The 19,010-nt window shown below is 28.6% G+C and overlaps 2 protein-coding genes across 2 annotated transcripts; both read right to left on the bottom strand.

Annotated features, from left to right (window-relative positions):
* Positions 1-378: 378 nt before the first annotated feature.
* On the bottom strand, positions 379-1,059 carry LOC130934580 (uncharacterized). Its single transcript, XM_057864138.1, has 2 exons — positions 921-1,059; positions 379-797 (listed from the first exon to the last, which is right to left on the bottom strand). The coding sequence occupies exons 1-2, from the start codon at positions 1,057-1,059 to the stop codon at positions 379-381; spliced, it is 558 nt and encodes a 185-aa protein (XP_057720121.1).
* A 3,823-nt stretch (positions 1,060-4,882) lies between these two features.
* On the bottom strand, positions 4,883-8,064 carry LOC130935194 (peroxidase 55-like). The gene is made up of 3 exons (XM_057864799.1): positions 7,765-8,064; positions 6,292-6,483; positions 4,883-5,703 (listed from the first exon to the last, which is right to left on the bottom strand). The coding sequence occupies exons 1-3, from the start codon at positions 7,966-7,968 to the stop codon at positions 5,125-5,127; spliced, it is 975 nt and encodes a 324-aa protein (XP_057720782.1). The 5' UTR covers positions 7,969-8,064; the 3' UTR covers positions 4,883-5,124.
* Positions 8,065-19,010: the final 10,946 nt, after the last annotated feature.

Genomic DNA, 19,010 nt, shown 5'->3' on the forward strand with positions numbered 1-19,010 from the left:
GATCTCTGCCTTGAAATCGAGTTCTTCTTCTAAAGACTCCATAGTCACATAAGAAACTTTCTCTTTTCGAGTAAAATGTTTACTCTTTAATTTCAGCTCATTCCTATGTTTATCCTTTTCTTTTTTCATAAGTTCGACCTGACGAACCTTTTCAGCCCAATGGGCTAAATCAAGAATATGCACATTAAGCAACTTTCGACGCATATAAAATCCTAGTGCCATAACTGCTATTTTCACCACTTCACTCTCAGGTAACAAAACATAGTATCTACTTCTAGAATTTTTGAAACGTATCATATAATCATCAATGGTTTCACCATCCTCACGTTTCAAAGCAACTAGATCAGTAACTGTCACATTCAATTTTCCTCGATAAAATTAGGCGTGAAAAGCAGTTTCTAACTGATTCCATGTCCTTATCGAATTTGGTCTAAGATTCAAAAACCAAATAAACGCATTCTTCGTTAACGAAGAAGGAAAAAACTTCATTTTCAAAATTTCATAATTGGCTAAATTTCCAATCTCAGCCAAATATCGAGCAACATGTTCAGTGGTCGATTCTCCCACTTCTCCTGCAAATTTTGTGATTATCTTTGGATTTTTCACCCCTCTTAGCACTTCAACCATTTGAACAACTTGAGGGAAAGCAGACAAAAAATGAGGTCGATTCATAAAACCGACATTTAAACCAACTCGATTGAGTACTTCTTCCACAATTCTGGTGACTTGATAACGTTCACCACCATGATTAGCACGTAACCTCGCTAGAAATTCATCAGCATCTTGACCACGGGGAACTACATGAAGATTTTCTCTATTTAAAATATTATTTTCATTTTGAAACATATTTTTAAATCCTTCATTATTTCCCCTGGCATTATGCCTTTCACCTTCCTCATAATCCACTATTCAAGCAATACGTTCGACTTGTCTAGCAAGACGTTCGAATTTCGATTCGTAATCAGCTATCATAAGATTTAGAATTGTGGTCATTTGTTGAGTTAACAAATTGACTAAGTCATGATGACTTTTCTCTACAAGTTGTCGATATGCCGCCATAGAATTAGCAACATTCGAAGTAGAGCCCACATTATAATAACGAGAATACTCGGAATGTTATTGATGGTTTTGAGAATTATTCCCTCCATTTACACTCCCAAATCGAACAGGAGGAACAAAATTACCCACCGGTGGAGTGTAACCGGAAGGAAGGCCATAAGGAGGCCAACCGGTAGTTATTGGAGGTGGTGGCAAATTACCACGTGGACGAATATTACGTCCAACATTTTCAGTTTGCACAGTGGTAACTGCTATGCTTTCACTTTCAATCACACCTTCCGAACGTGAAGTCACGTCTGCTCGTTGCACAATTTCTGGTATGCTATCATTGGTGGATGAACCACCATTCACATTTGACAACTCATCATCCATGTGAATGATCTTTCTAGTTCTCAATCGCATACACCAAATGATATAAAATTTTTTTGACACACTTCAATTTAAAACTGTCCCACTGGACGTGCCAATTTATTTTGTCGATTTTTAGCAAATCGATGGTGGTTCGATATCTAATATTCTGGGAGCGAAACCTACTCCTCTTTTGCAGGTACCAGTTTTCTATAAGTGCATCAAAGTGTCTTCGATTAGACGAGTATTGAAATAACAAGTAAATAAAAATTCGTAAAAAGATAAAAGAAGTTAAAAACAATATATTCGAAAAAGAAATTGGTTGAAATCGAAAAAGTTGCGTTGAAATTTAAAGAAAGCAATAAAAGTGCCTTTAATTGGGTCAAAGGGCTTTTGGCATGAAAATTAAAAGACATTGAAATGTAAATTGGATTCGAAATTTAAGCATTGCTTGAAACATAAACTAGCTTGAAAGATAAAGTTTACAAGAAATTTAAATGAAAAATAAAAACATGTAGAAGGAACCCTACAGATAATTGACTCGAGGTAGACTCAGAAAGTCTTTGGGATGTGAGAGTGCGTGAGTTATTTCTGAAGCAAAATTCCAACCCTTATTCCCTAAAACTTTTTAGTATTTATAGTCTATTTCTGTAACCGATTATTAATTACATAGCACTATCTTGTATGCGTACTCTCAGGTAACCGTTCCCGCTCTTTTGCCAATAAACGTTACCTATAAATTCCTCACATGATGAAAGCCTTCAACTTCTCCACTTACGTAACCGCTCGATCCACTATTTGAATAACTATTCGATTTCTCATTCGAATACCTGTTCGACTAGACTCGTTCGATTTAATAAGGCGTCCAAAATCAAGTCTGTGTCGAGTAACTCCCAACTAATGCCTACATGTGTATCTTTTCGACATCTGCTTCCATCTGAATCGACTTTGTTACTACTTCAAATTAACTCACTTTTAATCGAAAATATTTTTCGACTAACAGAAGTAAAATAGTGATAAGAGTCTTTTCTATAACATATAAATAAGTCAAATAATATAAATTTGAGTATTTGTAAATTAAAATTTGCTATCATTAATATTATTATTATGACACTTCATAAATGTTAATTGTTTTAATTAGTGTTTTATATTTTTATTGAATAATAAAATTGTTTTAATTAGTGTTTTATATTTTTATTGAATAATAATAATTAATAAATTTATTAATTATGGAGGTAATAATTTTAATTATTTTCTATATAATTTGTGAGATAACAAAGATAATAATAAATAAATTTTTTATTTTATAGTTAGGTCTATAATAATCTATATAAGTCTTCAAATAAAAAATTATATCATAAAAGATTTTATAGAATAATATAATGATATAATATAATATAATTAAACCTAATTCTAACAATGTATTATATATATATATATATATATATATATATATATATAGAGGTAGAATTTTTGATTAAATATAGAAAACAGAATCAATTTTTTGTCGATTTAATTCTGAGAAATGACATTCAAACAAAAAAATTAACATATAAATACAAAAGTAGTACATTGACACTTAAACAAAGTTTAACTCATATAATTTCTATTTCAAAAAATATTTCTTTTCGTGCAATAAAATTTTACATTCTTTTATATAAGTTAAAAAAATAAAATTATAAAAAATTAGAATAAATTCAAATATTTGTAATAATTCTTTTTAATATTATTAAATATTAATTGACTTCGCAACTTATAATTTAATTTCTAAAATTAAAAAATCTACCAAAAGATATAATATATACGTTATTTGTTTTATAACATATATAAAATATATTAAAGTATAATAATTTTTTAATAAACATAGTTAATGATAAAGAAATAACAGGATATTTTTTCTTATAAAATAATTTAGTAATCATACTAAATTTATTAATTAAAGGATAATATCAATAGAGGTTATTAATCAAATTTATTATTAATATTAATTAGAAGATAATATTAGTAAATACTTTTAAATGAATAGAGACGACTAAAAATAATTTTTAAATTAGAAAAATTACAACATACAAAAAAGACTATGTGGCAATCGAATAATAGATGATATGTTAATTTCTATTTACAGAAAAAATTATGTATCAACGAATAATAATAAAAAAGAAGGAAATACTGTCTAATATAGGATATAATAAAAATAAACATTAATAAATTAAAAACATAACGAAAAAATGACTTAATTTTTTAAATATAAAATCTGAAAAAAAAATTCATAGAAATCAACCGTTTTTGGTTTATAATTTTTTATATTTTTTAAATTAAATACGATTGAAAAAATAAATAAAAATAATAACATTTATCCATAACTAATTCGTAAATTTTCATCTTTATTTTATCGCACACAACAAAAACAACGTATTAATTTTTTTTTCTTTTTAGATATAACAATGTATTCATTTTTAATTATATTTAAGGGTTTATCCATAAACCCATTTTTTTTAGAACTAATAAAAACAGATTGTTGATCCATCTTTCGAACAATTGATGGCCCGTTATAGTTTTTGCAGCAACAATTGCCCAATCAACCAAATTATATGCCCAATAAAAGTGGTGACCCACACAAAACATAAGCCCATATTCATCCCTTCAAGCCAACAAGGAAGCCTCAAGGCTTACAACTAAAGATGGAAAAAAGTAAGACAGTCTGTCAAGTCTTGCAGTTTAATCTGTATTTGATCTGATTTAGCCTAACATATTATAAAATAGGGACAAATTTAAGTTTTTGTAAAAATTTTAATATGTTAATAGGCTAAATTCAAATTCACTAATTAATCTTATTAGCCTATCAAATTTGTTTGAACCTGTTAAAATAGAATTAAATATATAAATAATTTTTTATTATTAATAAAATTATAGAATATTTTAAATTTATTATATTTTATTATAAATATTTTTGTATATTTTAAATACTTTAAAAGATTAAAAATTCTTATAAATATTAAATATGATATATTACATATAAATATTTTTATAAAAAAATAAATTTTTAAATAATATTTTAATTTTTATAAAAAAAGATTATCAGGCTTTTTAATAGATTCCAAATCAGCTTGAATAATAGGTAAAGTCTAGTACTTTATAAAGAGCCTATAGTAGACTACAAGGCTACAAACCATGTTCATGCCAATTAACTATATGACAGGTCTAGTCTATTAAGAGTAAAGTCTGACTTGGCCTGTTTCTATCCCTACTTACAACAAACGAACCAGTCGTCGGCAAGTTACTGTCTTCCACGAAAGGTAGAAAAAATCGAAATTTTATGTGAAATCAAAAAAAGTAAATTAAGTACGTAAAATGTAAACCCTTAACAAGATTTAAATCGTGAAATCGTCAGACCTAGTAAAAATTTTATAAAATCGATTGATTCACTAAAAATAGTAATATTTAATAATTTTAAGAGTTAAATTGAGATTCAAGATTAAAACAAAATAATTATTTAACTTAATTTAATGAACATACAGATTATTGCCCTATTATGGACAAAATCTAACAATAAAATTACAGAAGAAATAATTTTCAATAAATTATGAGCTTCTTTAAGCCCACACAAGAACCTAATTTCGGAGTAGGTAGCTAGTTCATTAATTTGTGACATACACCTAATTAACCATATAAACTAAACTTTTCCCACAAACCAATTATAAATTATTTAACAACAGATCATGAATTGAATGTTGTACAGTCTCTTCTAATCTCTCCATCATTACCAGTCTTGACACCCACCCTTCCAAGCTTCCTCATGGCCGCAACAAAGGCCACAAAGAACTCATTCTGGTTATTCGCAAACTCAACAACTGTAGCCTGCGACGCCGGGTCCGTAAACAGAGTCTGGTCTGATTCCAACAGCCCTTGGCCGGAAACCAAGTTTTTGTAATACAAGTTGTCGAAAGTGAAGGATGTTTGGGGATCCAGAGCTATGACCACGCTTGGGTTAACGCTTTGTTGAGGGCAATCTGATTTAAGTTGTTGTGCATAGTTTGGATCAAGGGTGGGGTCCACGTGGGACGAGGATTGGAACGAGTACAAACGGTTTGAGAATTGGTTGCAGTGTGAGAAGCCAACGGTGTGTGCTCCTGAGAGCGCAATCATGTCGGTTTGGGTGAGGTTGTGTTTTGAGAACATTTTGTTTAGTTGGTTAAGGTTGAAACTTGCTTTCGGAAGGTTAGAGTCCACACTTGATGCCTTGGAAACAAGTCCATCTCTGCGTCCAAGTTCTACTCTGTATGAAGGCCCACCAAGCTGCAACAATTTCATGCATAAGAAATCTAAGATCTCTAATAAATAATAATTTTGACCTGGTAAAAATTTAGGTTCAATTATTTTTTGTGTGAATTTGATAATTAAAATATTTTTAGATAATTTGATATATTTAATTAAATTATTATTTAATAATTTTAGACTAATTTTATAATACTTATCATTTGATAATTAATTTTTTTTGACTTATTTTTTAGGAGAATACTCACTAGAATTATTTTTATGTGAAATTATTAATTAAAAATTATTAGATAATTAAATATTTTTAATTAAATTATTATTTAATTATTAATTTTATATAAAAATAATGGTACCTAAGTTTTCACTTATCTTTTGTACTAAATTTTAAATATTTAAAATTTATTGAATTTTATATTTTTAAAAGTGAAAATTCAGTTGCAGTTAATTTTACGTGAAGTTGATAGTTAAACGTCGTTATATAATTTAACTGATTTAAATTAAATTTTCATCTAACGACACTCAATTATCAACTTCATGTAAAGTTGACTGCACATGAATTTTTACCTAATTTTCAACTATGAACTTTGTAAGATAGTGAGTTTTGATTACCAAGCCTATAACATCTCTGGTAGCGAGTGCCAAAATATCTGCGCAAGAAACAACGCCGGGACATGAGGCTTCAACGGCGGCTTTAGCCTTAATAACTGTATCAAAGCCATCTCCTGCCAGTGAGAGATTTTCTGAGGCATCCTTTTCTGCATCCCCATTTGGCGACGCTATCATCACTGACGCATCACAACCCTGTCCATAAATAATCAATTCAATTTTGCCACCAATTGAGAGAGATTCACTCAAATTAAGTACTTCAATTTTTTTCGATTATCTAGTTACTTATATAATTCAATGGCAGTATAGTATAGAGCATGTTTGAAAGAAAATAAAATTAGAAAAATAAAAGACCTTTCTTTAAGATTAAAATGAGAAAGAATAAGGTAAATTCAGAATATAAAAATTAATTTGGATTTCATGGGAAAACTAAAATATGTATAGTTGAAATGTTAGTAACAAAAAATAAAACAAATTAAATATTAATAATATTTTAAAATAAAACCAAATCTATCTCTAACTTATTATTTTATTAGACATATTAATTTTATAAAAGATTAAACGAATTAGTGTATGTTATTATTTAACATATAACATAATAGTCTCTAAGAATTTATAAATTTATCAAATCAGTTTTTTTTATATTTACGAATAATTTAATGTGAAAATTGATTTATCTAATAAAATAAAAAATTTAAAGACTAATTTAGTAATTAAAATTTATTAGGAACTAAAATATCTAATTGAAAATTTATTAAGAATTGATTTGAGGTATTATTATATATTCACTATACAAATTAAATAAACGATTATTGGATTGGTTTCTTTTTTTTTTTTCTTCACGTTTCCAAAAACAACCTCATAGTTGGCCAAAAGTTAATAACACGTATTTCTACTTTTTTTAATACCTCTTATAGTCAACGAGTTTTAAATCTAGTAGTCTAGGTTGGAACCTGGGAAGTATCTATAGCATATCATTTAACATATGACAAGCTTAAATATTTAAACCTTTTGTGACTGCGGCTTAAATTATTTATAAAATTGTTGTGTAAATATACATTATAACTGATAATTAGTAATTACACATAAATAAGGGAATTAACTGTCTATTATATATTAGAGAAAGTGGATTTATTATTTATTAAAAAAAAGAAAAGTGAGAAGACACCAAATACGCTATTGCAACGATATATATAGAGGATAAGAATAAGGCAAGAGAAGAATAAATCTCCACCAACCATAGAAGTCAACAAAAACGAAACTATTTTAAATGTTCAACGTTAATAAATAAACAAAAAACAGAGCAAGCTAAGAAACTGCTGTTAATTTCATTTCATGATAAAAAATTATATGAGGGGATGGATAAAATGGTGGAAATTCAGCTATCAATTTTACGTGAAGTCGACTGCATCTGGTTTACATCTTATTATATATCCTTTTAGTGGCATATAAAGAGGGGAAAAAAGAATAAGGTACCTGAACAAAGCAGTCATGGAAGAACAAACGCAGAGTTGCTTGTCCTGTTGTGATAGTTTGATGAAACTTAGTGGTAACTGCCTGTGTCACAATTGATTCAACGTTTGGACAAGTTTGACCATAAAAATACTCCACTAATTTCCCTTCTCCTTTAGACACACTAATCATGAACATAGCCACTAACACAACCCATATCTTCTTCATCTTCTCAGTCTCTCTCTGGAATAATTAGTAATGTTAATAATTATAATTAATGCGTATATGTTGTGTACTTGTGTTATTATGTATTCACAACACTCCTATTTATATCTATGGAGTATAGCAATAAGCTAAGGTAGATAATTGATGTCACTTGTATTAAAAAAAAAAAAAGAAAGTAACATTAAAAAAAGGAGACTAGCTTAGGACAAATTTGATTAATACTCGGTTATTACATTCAAACCATGTGTGCCACACACACAGATCAGAGAACTTAGCTGGAAGCTACCCTAGTACAAGCCTAAGGTCATTATAACTTGCAAAATTAAAATAAAATGTTGCTCTTCAAAGTTTACACACTCTAACATAGTTTTATTATCTATAGGGTAAGTTTCAAGTTTGTACATATTAATGGGTCACAAAATTGGAAGTTGAGAGAGGGATTATTCAGATTCATGGCATTGGATGCTGCTTGGAAAATGCACTCACATTTAGAAATACATCCTATTTTAAATTATATATTTTGGTATGGAGAGAAGGAAAATAATGTTAATATAAGATACTAAGATTCTCTTTGTCTAAAATAGGAAATAGTATTTCAAATTTTGAATAAACATTTTTAATGATTTAAAAGTTTTTTTTATTAGGTTAATAAGTCAAATTAATTATTCTTGATTCTTGAAAGACGAGATTTTTTAAAATTTGTTAAAAGAATTTATCAATCAAATTGGTCTTTTAAATAATATAAATTAATTATGTTTGTCTTTCATTTACTCTATTAACGATTTCTATCAACGATTCATGTGTAAAATGTTAATTGATAACATACATAACATCTAACATGTCTAATTAGACAATAATTTAATATGTTTATGAAAATCTATCCATTTAGATGTTAGGTTATATTGGGAATAAGGTTTATGTAATTGGAATAAAAAATTAAATTAATATATTTTCATAAATATATTTTGTTAATATTTAATTAGACATGTCAGGTATCATGTATGTTGTCAATAACATTTTACAATATTAATTGTTGACGAAAATTGTTAATAAATTAATTAAAGGATAAATATGGTTAATTTTTTAATTTTGATAGACTAATTTAATTGAAAAAATTTTTTAAAAACGAATTTAAAAAATATCTTTTATTTCAAAGATTAATTTAACTATATATTAATATTTTTTTTTTCAATCTGATCTACCGTAAATTTTAATTGAATGGAAATATTGATTTTTTTTCTCATTCTTATTTGGTCTTCTAATAATCTTGCAATTATGTATTTGAGCAGTAGACTTTCTATTTTTACTAAAAGTATTGGCCCTCTTACCATTTCCAATTTTATATATCTTCTCAATAAAAGTTTATCATTTATGTTACTTAGCTTGTATAGCTAAGTTTACGTTACATAAGCCTGATGGTTATGTTAAATTGTTCCTTCTTTAATAATTATTATCAATATAGATAGAGTACAGGTTTTATATACGACCAATAAATTTTAATCAGGTCATCAAATATATAATATTCGTTTTAAAAATATTTTGAATATATATTAGAAGTTGGATACAATATTTATTTGTTAATAAATTTTTGGATACAATAATGACCATTGAGCCTTTTCCTATTAGTAGAGGAGAAGTGATTTTAAGTTTTTCAAAAAAGAGGCCAGGATCCGGGTTCAAGCTAGTTTAATTTGGGAGGAGCAAGCTCCTTGACTCTTAGGATGAATCAAAACACAACAAAGTGACAAAATTAAAATTCATCCATCACCTCATCACTCGTTCGATTAAATAAGTGTTGGGAGTTCGAATACTACTTTGTATATGTAATAATTTAATGACCAATAATAAACTTTTAAATGAATTTTCAATATGCGATAGATTAATTATAAATTTGTCGAGTTAGTAGAAAAAAGAAAAGTATAAGTAGACAATAAAAATGCTAAACAATGTGAACAATGGATATATGGGATGTTCATTTCACTATGTGGATAAGTATTCTAATATTAAAATTTAAGTAAGTAAGTGTAATATGTTTTTATTTTATTAATGGTTGCTCATGTTAAAAAAGATTATTAATTACCTAGCATAACCAAAAAAAATGTAATAATAATGATGAGAGATGGTTAAGATCTACGCTTGTTTACATAAGAAGTCCCTGTGACAAAATTTTGACTTTCTTTGTTAATTTGTTTTGGAAGTAGTTTAGAATATGATAGCATTAGCATGCACATACAACAATGTTGATTGTTGAGTGCCGCTAGTCAAATTGATTCTCTTGTCTTGCATTCAATTTTCCAATTTGGCCAAAAGATGCTGCTAATGCGTGCTGGCAATAAGATAACAATTGGACCCAATAGGAATGTTCAAAAGCGTGGAAGTAATAGAGATGGCTGCTTCAAATTGTTAATAAGCGTAAAAAATAACCACAATAATCCATTTATCTTGACTGAATCAACGTGAAGATTGTTTGACAGAGATTGGTATATCTTACAAGTTACAAGGTAGATGTGTGTAAATACTTGTAAAAGAAATGTAAAATATAATCATTTATAGGATTAAGTATTATTTTAATTTTTATGATTGTGAGTGAAAATCAAAATTATTGTTAACGTTATGTACATAAGTGGATATACTATGTATAATATGAGTATATAAATTTTACTAATTTATGTATGTACATGTGTGTGTGCCGAACTTTTGATAGAATATATCAAAATTTTGGCGAATTGATCAATTGTTAGGTTTGGCGAAAAGTTGTTTTGGCCCGTTGAAATTTCTATTACTTTTTTAATTATACTTCACAATGATATGTGATTATAAACTTATAAAACGAAATGACAAGTGTGGTGTTATTTTTAAATTGGTAAAACTTTTTCAAAGCTTAGCTAATATATCCATTTTTCACCACTTCAAGGAACGAAATATGATTATTATAACTTAAAACAAAAAAAAAAAAGATGACAAATAGAATGCCATTTTTAAATTGGTTAAACGTTTTCAAATGTTAACTAAAGTATCATTCTCTTAATTATTAACTAATTAAATCATACTACTTAACACCAGATAATTAATATTACTCTACTTATTAGATATGTATGTGTATTATTAAAATATCATGCATACTTAATTAACTTCATTGACCAATAGTGGAGTTTAAATTGAAATGGCTAGTTGTGAAAAAAAAAAAGATTGAGTCGTGCTTAAGTATAATTTAATTTGAATAGACTTAAAATAGCTTATCAAAATTTTTAAATTTGTGAACAACGGGAATAGTTATTAGTTCAAAAAATATTATTATATACTTAGATCACAACTGATCTAAGAACTATTAGATATTATTATTTTAAGTTTTTCATGTTAAACTAGACTCATATCATAACACAGTAATATAAAAATATTAGATATTCTTAACACTTCTCATATAATGACTCAGATCAACTAAAATGATCTAAAACCCTCAGATATTCTTACATTAATTCTTTTTAGGTTAAATTTGATTTAATAGATGATATTACAAAGAATAAGAGTTGTGTGCAAATACACTTTACAAATTAAATTATGAGATTTTGAATCAAGTATACAAACTCAAATTGTGCTTAGGCAGATCTGATTTATAATTAATTACTTAATTAATGAAATATTCTTGGACTTTAGGCAATCAACAAACCATTAGTAGTGAAATAATAAAATTTTAAGATTATATTATATATGATTTGTTAATCATCAAAATTTTCTCCTAAATATAAAAGCTACCATAAAAAGTCTAGAGAAAATTAGTGCCAAGGATCATTAAGAGGCTTTAATTAACAAAAAGGACTAATTATATTAAGATTATTAAAAAAAATTAAATAAAAATTATTTTAAAGACTAATAAATAAAATTTAAAATGATAAAATTATCCTATTATTTTCTTCTCCTCTTACTATTTTTTACTCGTATTTTCTTCTCTTTCATCGTCACTGTTATCGATGTACATTCTCTTCCTTTTTTTCAGCATATTTTTTTTGTTTTTGTAGACTTCATCTTTTTGTACACAGATACCTTTGCCACACAGATATCTTTGTCATTGTTGGACACTTTCGACGAGTTCTTTTCCGTTCCTTAATTCTATAAATCCATTTTCTCAGATAAATCATATAACTTTTGCCAAAATTACTAATTTCTTCTTTATGTTATGAATTTGATGGATTCTGAATTTTATCACTTGTTTGAATTTAATAGAGGTAACTAGGTTTACTAGTTTGTCTATAATGAATAGAGATAATTTCACCAAAGACTCGTATATGTTCCATTTTAATTTTATTTTGTTATTGTAAAAAATAACTAATTTGCTTTGTTGAATACATTATCTGTTCATTTTGGTTACTAATTGAAACAGACACTTGACTCGAAGCCAAAGCAGAATTCAGCAAAAAGTGTTGCAAAAGATCCTTATGTCCAGTGTTATGTTAAAAAAATTTAACTTTCAATTTCATATTCTGTATTTTACCTTTTTTGTCGATAATTTCTTACCCAAATTAAAAAATAGCGTTGACTCATGAAGTTTGCATAGCTTTTTACTTTGTTTGATATGAATAGTGAATTGTAACTCATACTTTTGTTTTCAAAATTCAAGAAATGGAAAACCTTTTAACATAAGAAAATTTTCAAATTATTTTATGCAGTCTAACAGATATTTTCATGCACTAGATAATCATAGCTACTTCAACTACAATTCAAGTTTAATTTATAATTAATAAAAATTTTTGGATAATATTAGGAATAATAAGTATTCAAACCAAGATTTAAGGTCAGTAATATTATTTGTGAAACTTAGTAATAGATTATGTTTTGATGGTATAAAAGTTGCATTATTGGTGATAACATTCTCTTTTATATTTTTAGATGTAATCTCACTATGAGCAAAATATATACTAACTACATAACTAGCTCAAGAATTTAAAGCAAAGCTCTTGGTCTTAAATGTGAATGAATTAGTGGCTATGATTTAAAGTTAACTACTTAACAAAAAATGCTATTAACTTTGGTCGTAGGTAGTGTTTTCTTTAATTTTAATTAATGAAATTCTAAAATTTAATTGCTATGGGTATTTTATTAATAATGATATGATTAGTTTACTTTTCAAATTATGCATATCTATATGTAGTGTCAAGATATGCCAATAACAACATCAATGCCATATTTTTTGTAATGAATTTCAAAACTTTTTAAGTAGCTGAGTTTGAGCAAGATGATACTAAGCCAAAAAAAAAAAATGATATTGAACATGAAAAATCTGAGTCTGACCAAGGTGATGTCAATGCCATATCCTTATTTTTCACATTTCATTTGATGAGCAATTACAATCAATAGCCTATATATAGTATTTTGCATCACAACTATATCTACAGACATGAAAAAACCTAGTTTACGGGTGTTATAGTGTTTGACACTATATCATAAATACAAAAAAATCAAGAAATTGATTGCTTCGGTTGAATTAAGTAACTTCGGTCGCTTCTTGGACATTAACTTTTAGTTGTTTTAACCATGTGTAGAGTATGTAATATTTGACAGTATACATATATCATTAGTTAAAATAAACAATCCTATAAATTAAAAAGATATTGAACAACTTTTTGTGATAAACCAATAATTGATGTTACATACAAAGAATAAAAGAAGCAATTTTTTTGCGGAAAATAAACAAATAAAAAATATGAGTAAGAAGATTTACTAATGGTGAATTAAATATTAGGAGATTCACTAACAACAAATTATTGTTACAAACGAAAGTGTGTAAATAAGAATTTGAATATAATAGAAAATCAAAGAAAATATGTTTACAAGAAATAAATAAATAAATAAATAAATCACTTAAAAATATATTTGACTTCCTAAACAAAGATTTGGTCTTTCTCTCTAAATATTATAAAAATAATTTTTTTAATAATTTTGGAATTAATAATTTTTTTAATAATTAAATCTCCGATCCCAGATGGACTTTTAACTTATAATAAAATTTTCTAAAATCTATATAATAATGGATGTAGTACGTTATCTATGTCCACATATCTATATTAGGAGTTTATTTTTCTGCATGAGATTATTATTCACACATGAAATTTGTTTTTTCCATCCTTCATTGTGACTATTTTTTTCAAGAAGAATTTCAACCTACCAAAAGTATGATGGAAGTTCAGAACATAACATTCAAACAAATTAAAACAAAATAAATAATAAATTTTATACAAAACTCCTTTCTGGCCACCAATATAGCTTTAAGTCTGAATATCCATAATCATTTATGTGATCAGCACATGCATGTAAATCACTCTCTCACCAACAGAATAGTAATTAATAAGGTTTATAGCAAAAAAAAAGGAATATAAAGGCTATATATTCTATTGCTCATCATCAAATGATTGAATTATCATATATATATATATATATATATATATATATATATATATATATATATATATATATATATATATATATTATATAACAGAATGCATAGCTCATTAAATCTAATAGATCCTAAAAGAATAAAAAATAACTAACAAAAAAAATCATCATGTTCTAAAAGGATCCTAATAACTAATATTAACAAACAATGAAATTTTCGATAAGTGGATTCTTGATTCAGGAGCATCTCACTATATGTGCCCAAATAAAAAGTGGTTTACTACCTATCAAAACATAAATGATGACGCAGTTTTAATGGACAATGATCATATATGTAAAACTGTGGGATTAGGTACTATGAGAATCAAGATGCATGATGGAATAGTAAGAATCTTAAAGGATGTAAGACATATTCTAGATTTGCCAAAAAAATCTTATTTCCACAGGTTTGTTAGAGAAAAATAGTTGTAAAATAGTTACGAAAAATTGGGTACTAAAAGTTATTTGTGGTTCTTTGGTAGTGATGAAGGGAGTTCATCACAGTAATCTTTAGGGTTAAGTATTGTTTTCCTCCCTAATGTCTTGGGTCAAAATCAAAATCGTCCCCAACCTTTTTTCGTTATTAAAATCATCCTCAACGTTCAAAAAGACTTTAAAATCATTCTTTCTCGAATTTTTGGACCAAAATATCCTCATCGCTTTCTGCTTTTGCATCTTGCTTCTGCTTTTTTGCTTTCCTGCTTTCTTGCTTCTGCTTTCTTGCTTTCTGTTTCTGCTTTTTGGTTTGGTGTTGTTTAGTGTTGTTGCTGTTGTTTGGTATTCTTGGTGTTGGTATTGGTGTTGGTACTGGTGGTGGTACTAGTGGTAATGTTGGTGGCAGTGGAGGTGGTGGCCGTGAGGAAGGTGAAGAGGAGAATGATGATGATGAGGGTATTTTGGTCCAAAAATTCGGAAAAGGATGATTTTAAAGCATTTTTGAACGTTAAGGATGATTTTAATAACGAAAAAAGGTCGGAAACAATTTTGATTTTGACCCAAGATGTTAGGGATGAAAACAATACTTAACCCTAATCTTTATTATCTTTTAGAGACAACAGTCACAGGTGAGTTAGCAGTTGAAATCGGTGGAAGTAGAAATCAAACAAATTGCACAAGAATATGGCACATGCGGCTTGGACATATGTCAGAGAAAGGTCTATCATTGCTTTGTGGACAAGGTTTGCTGAAGAATATGAAGAAACCACAAATAAAATTTTGTGAGCATTACGTGTATGGAAAGGTACACAGGGTGAAATTTTCTACAAGCAAGCACAAAAACAGAGGGTTGTTAGACTACGTGCATACTGATGTTTGGGGCCTGTCTAAAATTACTTCCAAGGATGGTTCCAGGTATTTTGTTACTTTTGTTGATGATTATTCCAGGTATGTTTGGGTTTACTTCCTCAAGCATAAGAATGAGGTATTCGACACTTTTAAGTGATGAAGAGCAATGGTTGAAAATTGAACAGGTAGAAAGCTGAAAACTCTACGATCAGATAATGGCACAGAGTACATAGATGGGGGCTTTCAAATATTTCTATGATCGAAAAGGCATTGTGAGACACTGGACAGTTAGAGAAATACCACAACAGAATGGAGTTGCTGAATGACTGAATCGTACGCTACTTGAGAAGGCACGGTGTATGCGCTCTAATTATAGGTTAGGCAGAGAGTGGTGGGCGGAGTCGGTTGCTACAGCTTGCTACATAGTGAACCGATCCCCACATTCTTCTCTAGATGGAGACACACCTTATAAGGTGTGGTTAGGAGAACATGCAAATTACGAGAAACTCAGAGTTTTGGATGCACAACCTATTATCATGTCAATGATAATAAGCTTAATGATAGAGCTAAAAAGGCAATCTTTTTGGGGTATCCAAGAGGGGTTCAAAGGGTATTGTCTTTGGAGTGTAAATAATTCTAAGTTTGTAATTAGCAGGGATATCACCTTTGATGAACGATCTATGGTAGCTTTGTCTAAAGATATGATGCCAGATGATGGTGATGTTGGAAAAACTTCAAATACTCAAGTGGTGGAGATAGAGTCTAAATACTAACAAATAGATCCTAATAATCTTCAGGTGGAGCATCTTAATGCTACTCGAGATGATGCAGAGGATGAACTTGATCATGAGGAGATTCAGCAAAAAAATGCACATGCATTACAACAGCAGCAGCAGGATTCTTTGGCATCCACTAGGCCAAAGAGGAATTATAAATTCGTTTAGAAGTTCGGGTTAGACAAGCCTCTAAGACATTATGGGCAATTAAACTTGGTAGATTATGCACTCTCGGTGGAGGATGATGAGCCGGTCACCTTCAAACTTGCTATCAAAGACAAAGATAGAGAAAGTTGGTTGTCGCCATGGAAGAAGAGATGCAATATCTCCATAAGAACAAGACATGGGAGGTGGTCCCGTTGTCCGTGGAAAAGACTGCAATTAGTTGTAAATGGATGTATAAAAGAAAAGAAGATCATATTAAGTCAGATGGTACAAGATTCAAAGCTAGGTTAGCAGCAAAGGGATTTACACAAAAAGAAGGTGTTGATTACAACGAGATATTTTCTCCTGTGGTGAAGCACACTTCCATAAGGGTACTTTTGAGTCTTGTTGCTCAAGATGATCTTGAGTTGGAACAGCTAGATATAAAGACAGCTTTCTTGCATGGTTACTTAGAGAAAGAAATTTACATGTATCAACGTGAGGGTTTCAAGGTTGAGGGTAAAGAAAATCAGGTATGTTGCTTAAAGAAATCGCTATATGGATTGACACAATCTCCTCGAGAGTGGTATAAGCGATTTGACTCCTTTATGTTAAAACAAGGTTTTTCTAGAAGTAATTATGATTGTTGTGTATACATTCATAACCTTTCTGGAAGTGATTATATCTATCTTCTATTGTATGTGAATGACATACTTATTGCTTCTAAGAGTAAGGTGGAGATAGATAGGTTAAAGGTTCAACTTAGTAAAGAATTTGAAACAAAAGATTTGGGTGTTGCACGAAAAATATTAGGCATGAAAATTAAAAGAGAGATATCAAGCCGAAAATTTTTCTTGAGCCAGAGAGGGTACGTTGTGCGTGTTATTGAAAGGTTCAAAATGAAAAATGCTAAGCCAGTAGTAACACCGTTGGCTCCATATTTCAAGCTCTCTGGTAAATAATCTCCCACAACAGCAGAAGATAAGGCTTACATGGAAAATGTACCTTATGCTAGTGTAGTCGGTAGCCTAATGTATGCTATGGTGTGTACATGCCCAGATATTTCATAGGCAGTCAGTATTGTTTGTAGGTTCATGGCAAATCCAGGTAAGGCACACTGGAAAGCAGTCAAGTGAATATTAAAGTACTTGAAGGGTACCATTGACATAGGTTTATGCTTTAGTGAAAAATCATGTCAAATCAGCGGCTTTGTTGATTCTGATAATGTTGGTGATCTAGACAGAAGATGTTCTACAACCGGTTATGTATATAAAATACAAGGTGCTCCAGTTAGTTGGCGATCGATGTTATAAACTACAGTGGTACTATCTACTACAGAGGTTGAGTACATGGCAATAGCATTAGGGGTGAAAGAAGCATTGTGGTTAAGGGGTCTTCTAGATGATTTGGGATTTTAGCAAGATTATGTGAATCTGAGTTGTGATAGTCAAAGTGCAATTCATTTGGCTAAAAATTAGGTTCATCATGCTCGTACCAAGCATATTGATGTAAGATATCATTTCGTGCGTGATGTTATAGAGAAAGGCAACATTTCTCTTGTAAAAGTACACACAAATAAAAATTTTGCAGACATGATGACTAAAGTAGTGTCAGGAAGCAAGTTCCAACACTGTTTGAAATTGCTCAATGTTGTTCCATGTTAGGCATGGGGATACGAATTTCATACTTTGATCGTCTAAAATTTGAGTAGATTTCAAATTGTGACCGAGGTGGAGAATTGTGAGAATAAAAGAAGGATAAGAATAATTTTAGGAAGTAAAATAAATGAGTTTTAATAGGAGAGAACTCAAAATGTTTAGTAAGGAATTTTTTGTCGGAGAATTTTATTCTTATTCGTTGAAGTTATAGCATAGAGATACTATATATACGTCTCTAGAATTGTAATTGAAGTCAATAACAATAACAATATCCTTATTCACATCATCTTATAGAGTTAGAAGAAATCTTTCATATTGTTTTTTTTTCTTTACAAAATATATAGCGAGTAGTAGTGTTCAATTTCATATTACTTTGTATCTATTAGAAGTTAAAATTCTGTTGTAAACTCAACATACAGTACTCATGCAAGGACTGTAATACTTAAGTTAACATGGATCACAAGAGAAACTAAGTTAGACAGGGACAGAGTTAGACTAATTATTTAAGAAGGCTATGTTTAATGATTTACTAAAAATATTTTATATTATCATTTCTAATGATAAAATTTTAAAAAAATTAAATATATAATCTCAATAAAATATTTATACAAAAATATAAATATATGTATTTAATATTCAATTAAATAAAAGACATCCTACTAACCTTGTTTTTGTTGACATGTATAAACAATACTCATTTATTACACATTTTTTTCTACAAAATAACAAAATAATTTTATAAGTAAAAAGAATACAT

The sequence above is a fragment of the Arachis stenosperma genome, chromosome 6 (genome assembly GCF_014773155.1).
Source record: "Arachis stenosperma cultivar V10309 chromosome 6, arast.V10309.gnm1.PFL2, whole genome shotgun sequence".
Classification (NCBI taxonomy): domain Eukaryota; kingdom Viridiplantae; phylum Streptophyta; class Magnoliopsida; order Fabales; family Fabaceae; genus Arachis; species Arachis stenosperma.

What these genes read in the sequence shown, in the direction of transcription:
- LOC130934580 (XM_057864138.1), bottom strand. Translation starts at nt 1,059, where the DNA reads ATGGCGGCATATCGACAACTTGTAGAGAAAAGTCATCATGACTTAGTC. An exon ending in TCTTGCTAGACAAGTCGAAC is followed by an intron (nt 798 to 920) that starts GTATTGCTTGAA and finishes ATCTTCATGTAG; the next exon opens with TTCCCCGTGGTCAAGATGCT.
- LOC130935194 (XM_057864799.1), bottom strand. Translation starts at nt 7,968, where the DNA reads ATGAAGAAGATATGGGTTGTGTTAGTGGCTATGTTCATGATTAGTGTG. An exon ending in TCCATGACTGCTTTGTTCAG is followed by an intron (nt 6,484 to 7,764) that starts GTACCTTATTCT and finishes ATTTATGGACAG; the next exon opens with GGTTGTGATGCGTCAGTGAT. An exon ending in CCAGAGATGTTATAGGCTTG is followed by an intron (nt 5,704 to 6,291) that starts GTAATCAAAACT and finishes AAATTGTTGCAG; the next exon opens with CTTGGTGGGCCTTCATACAG.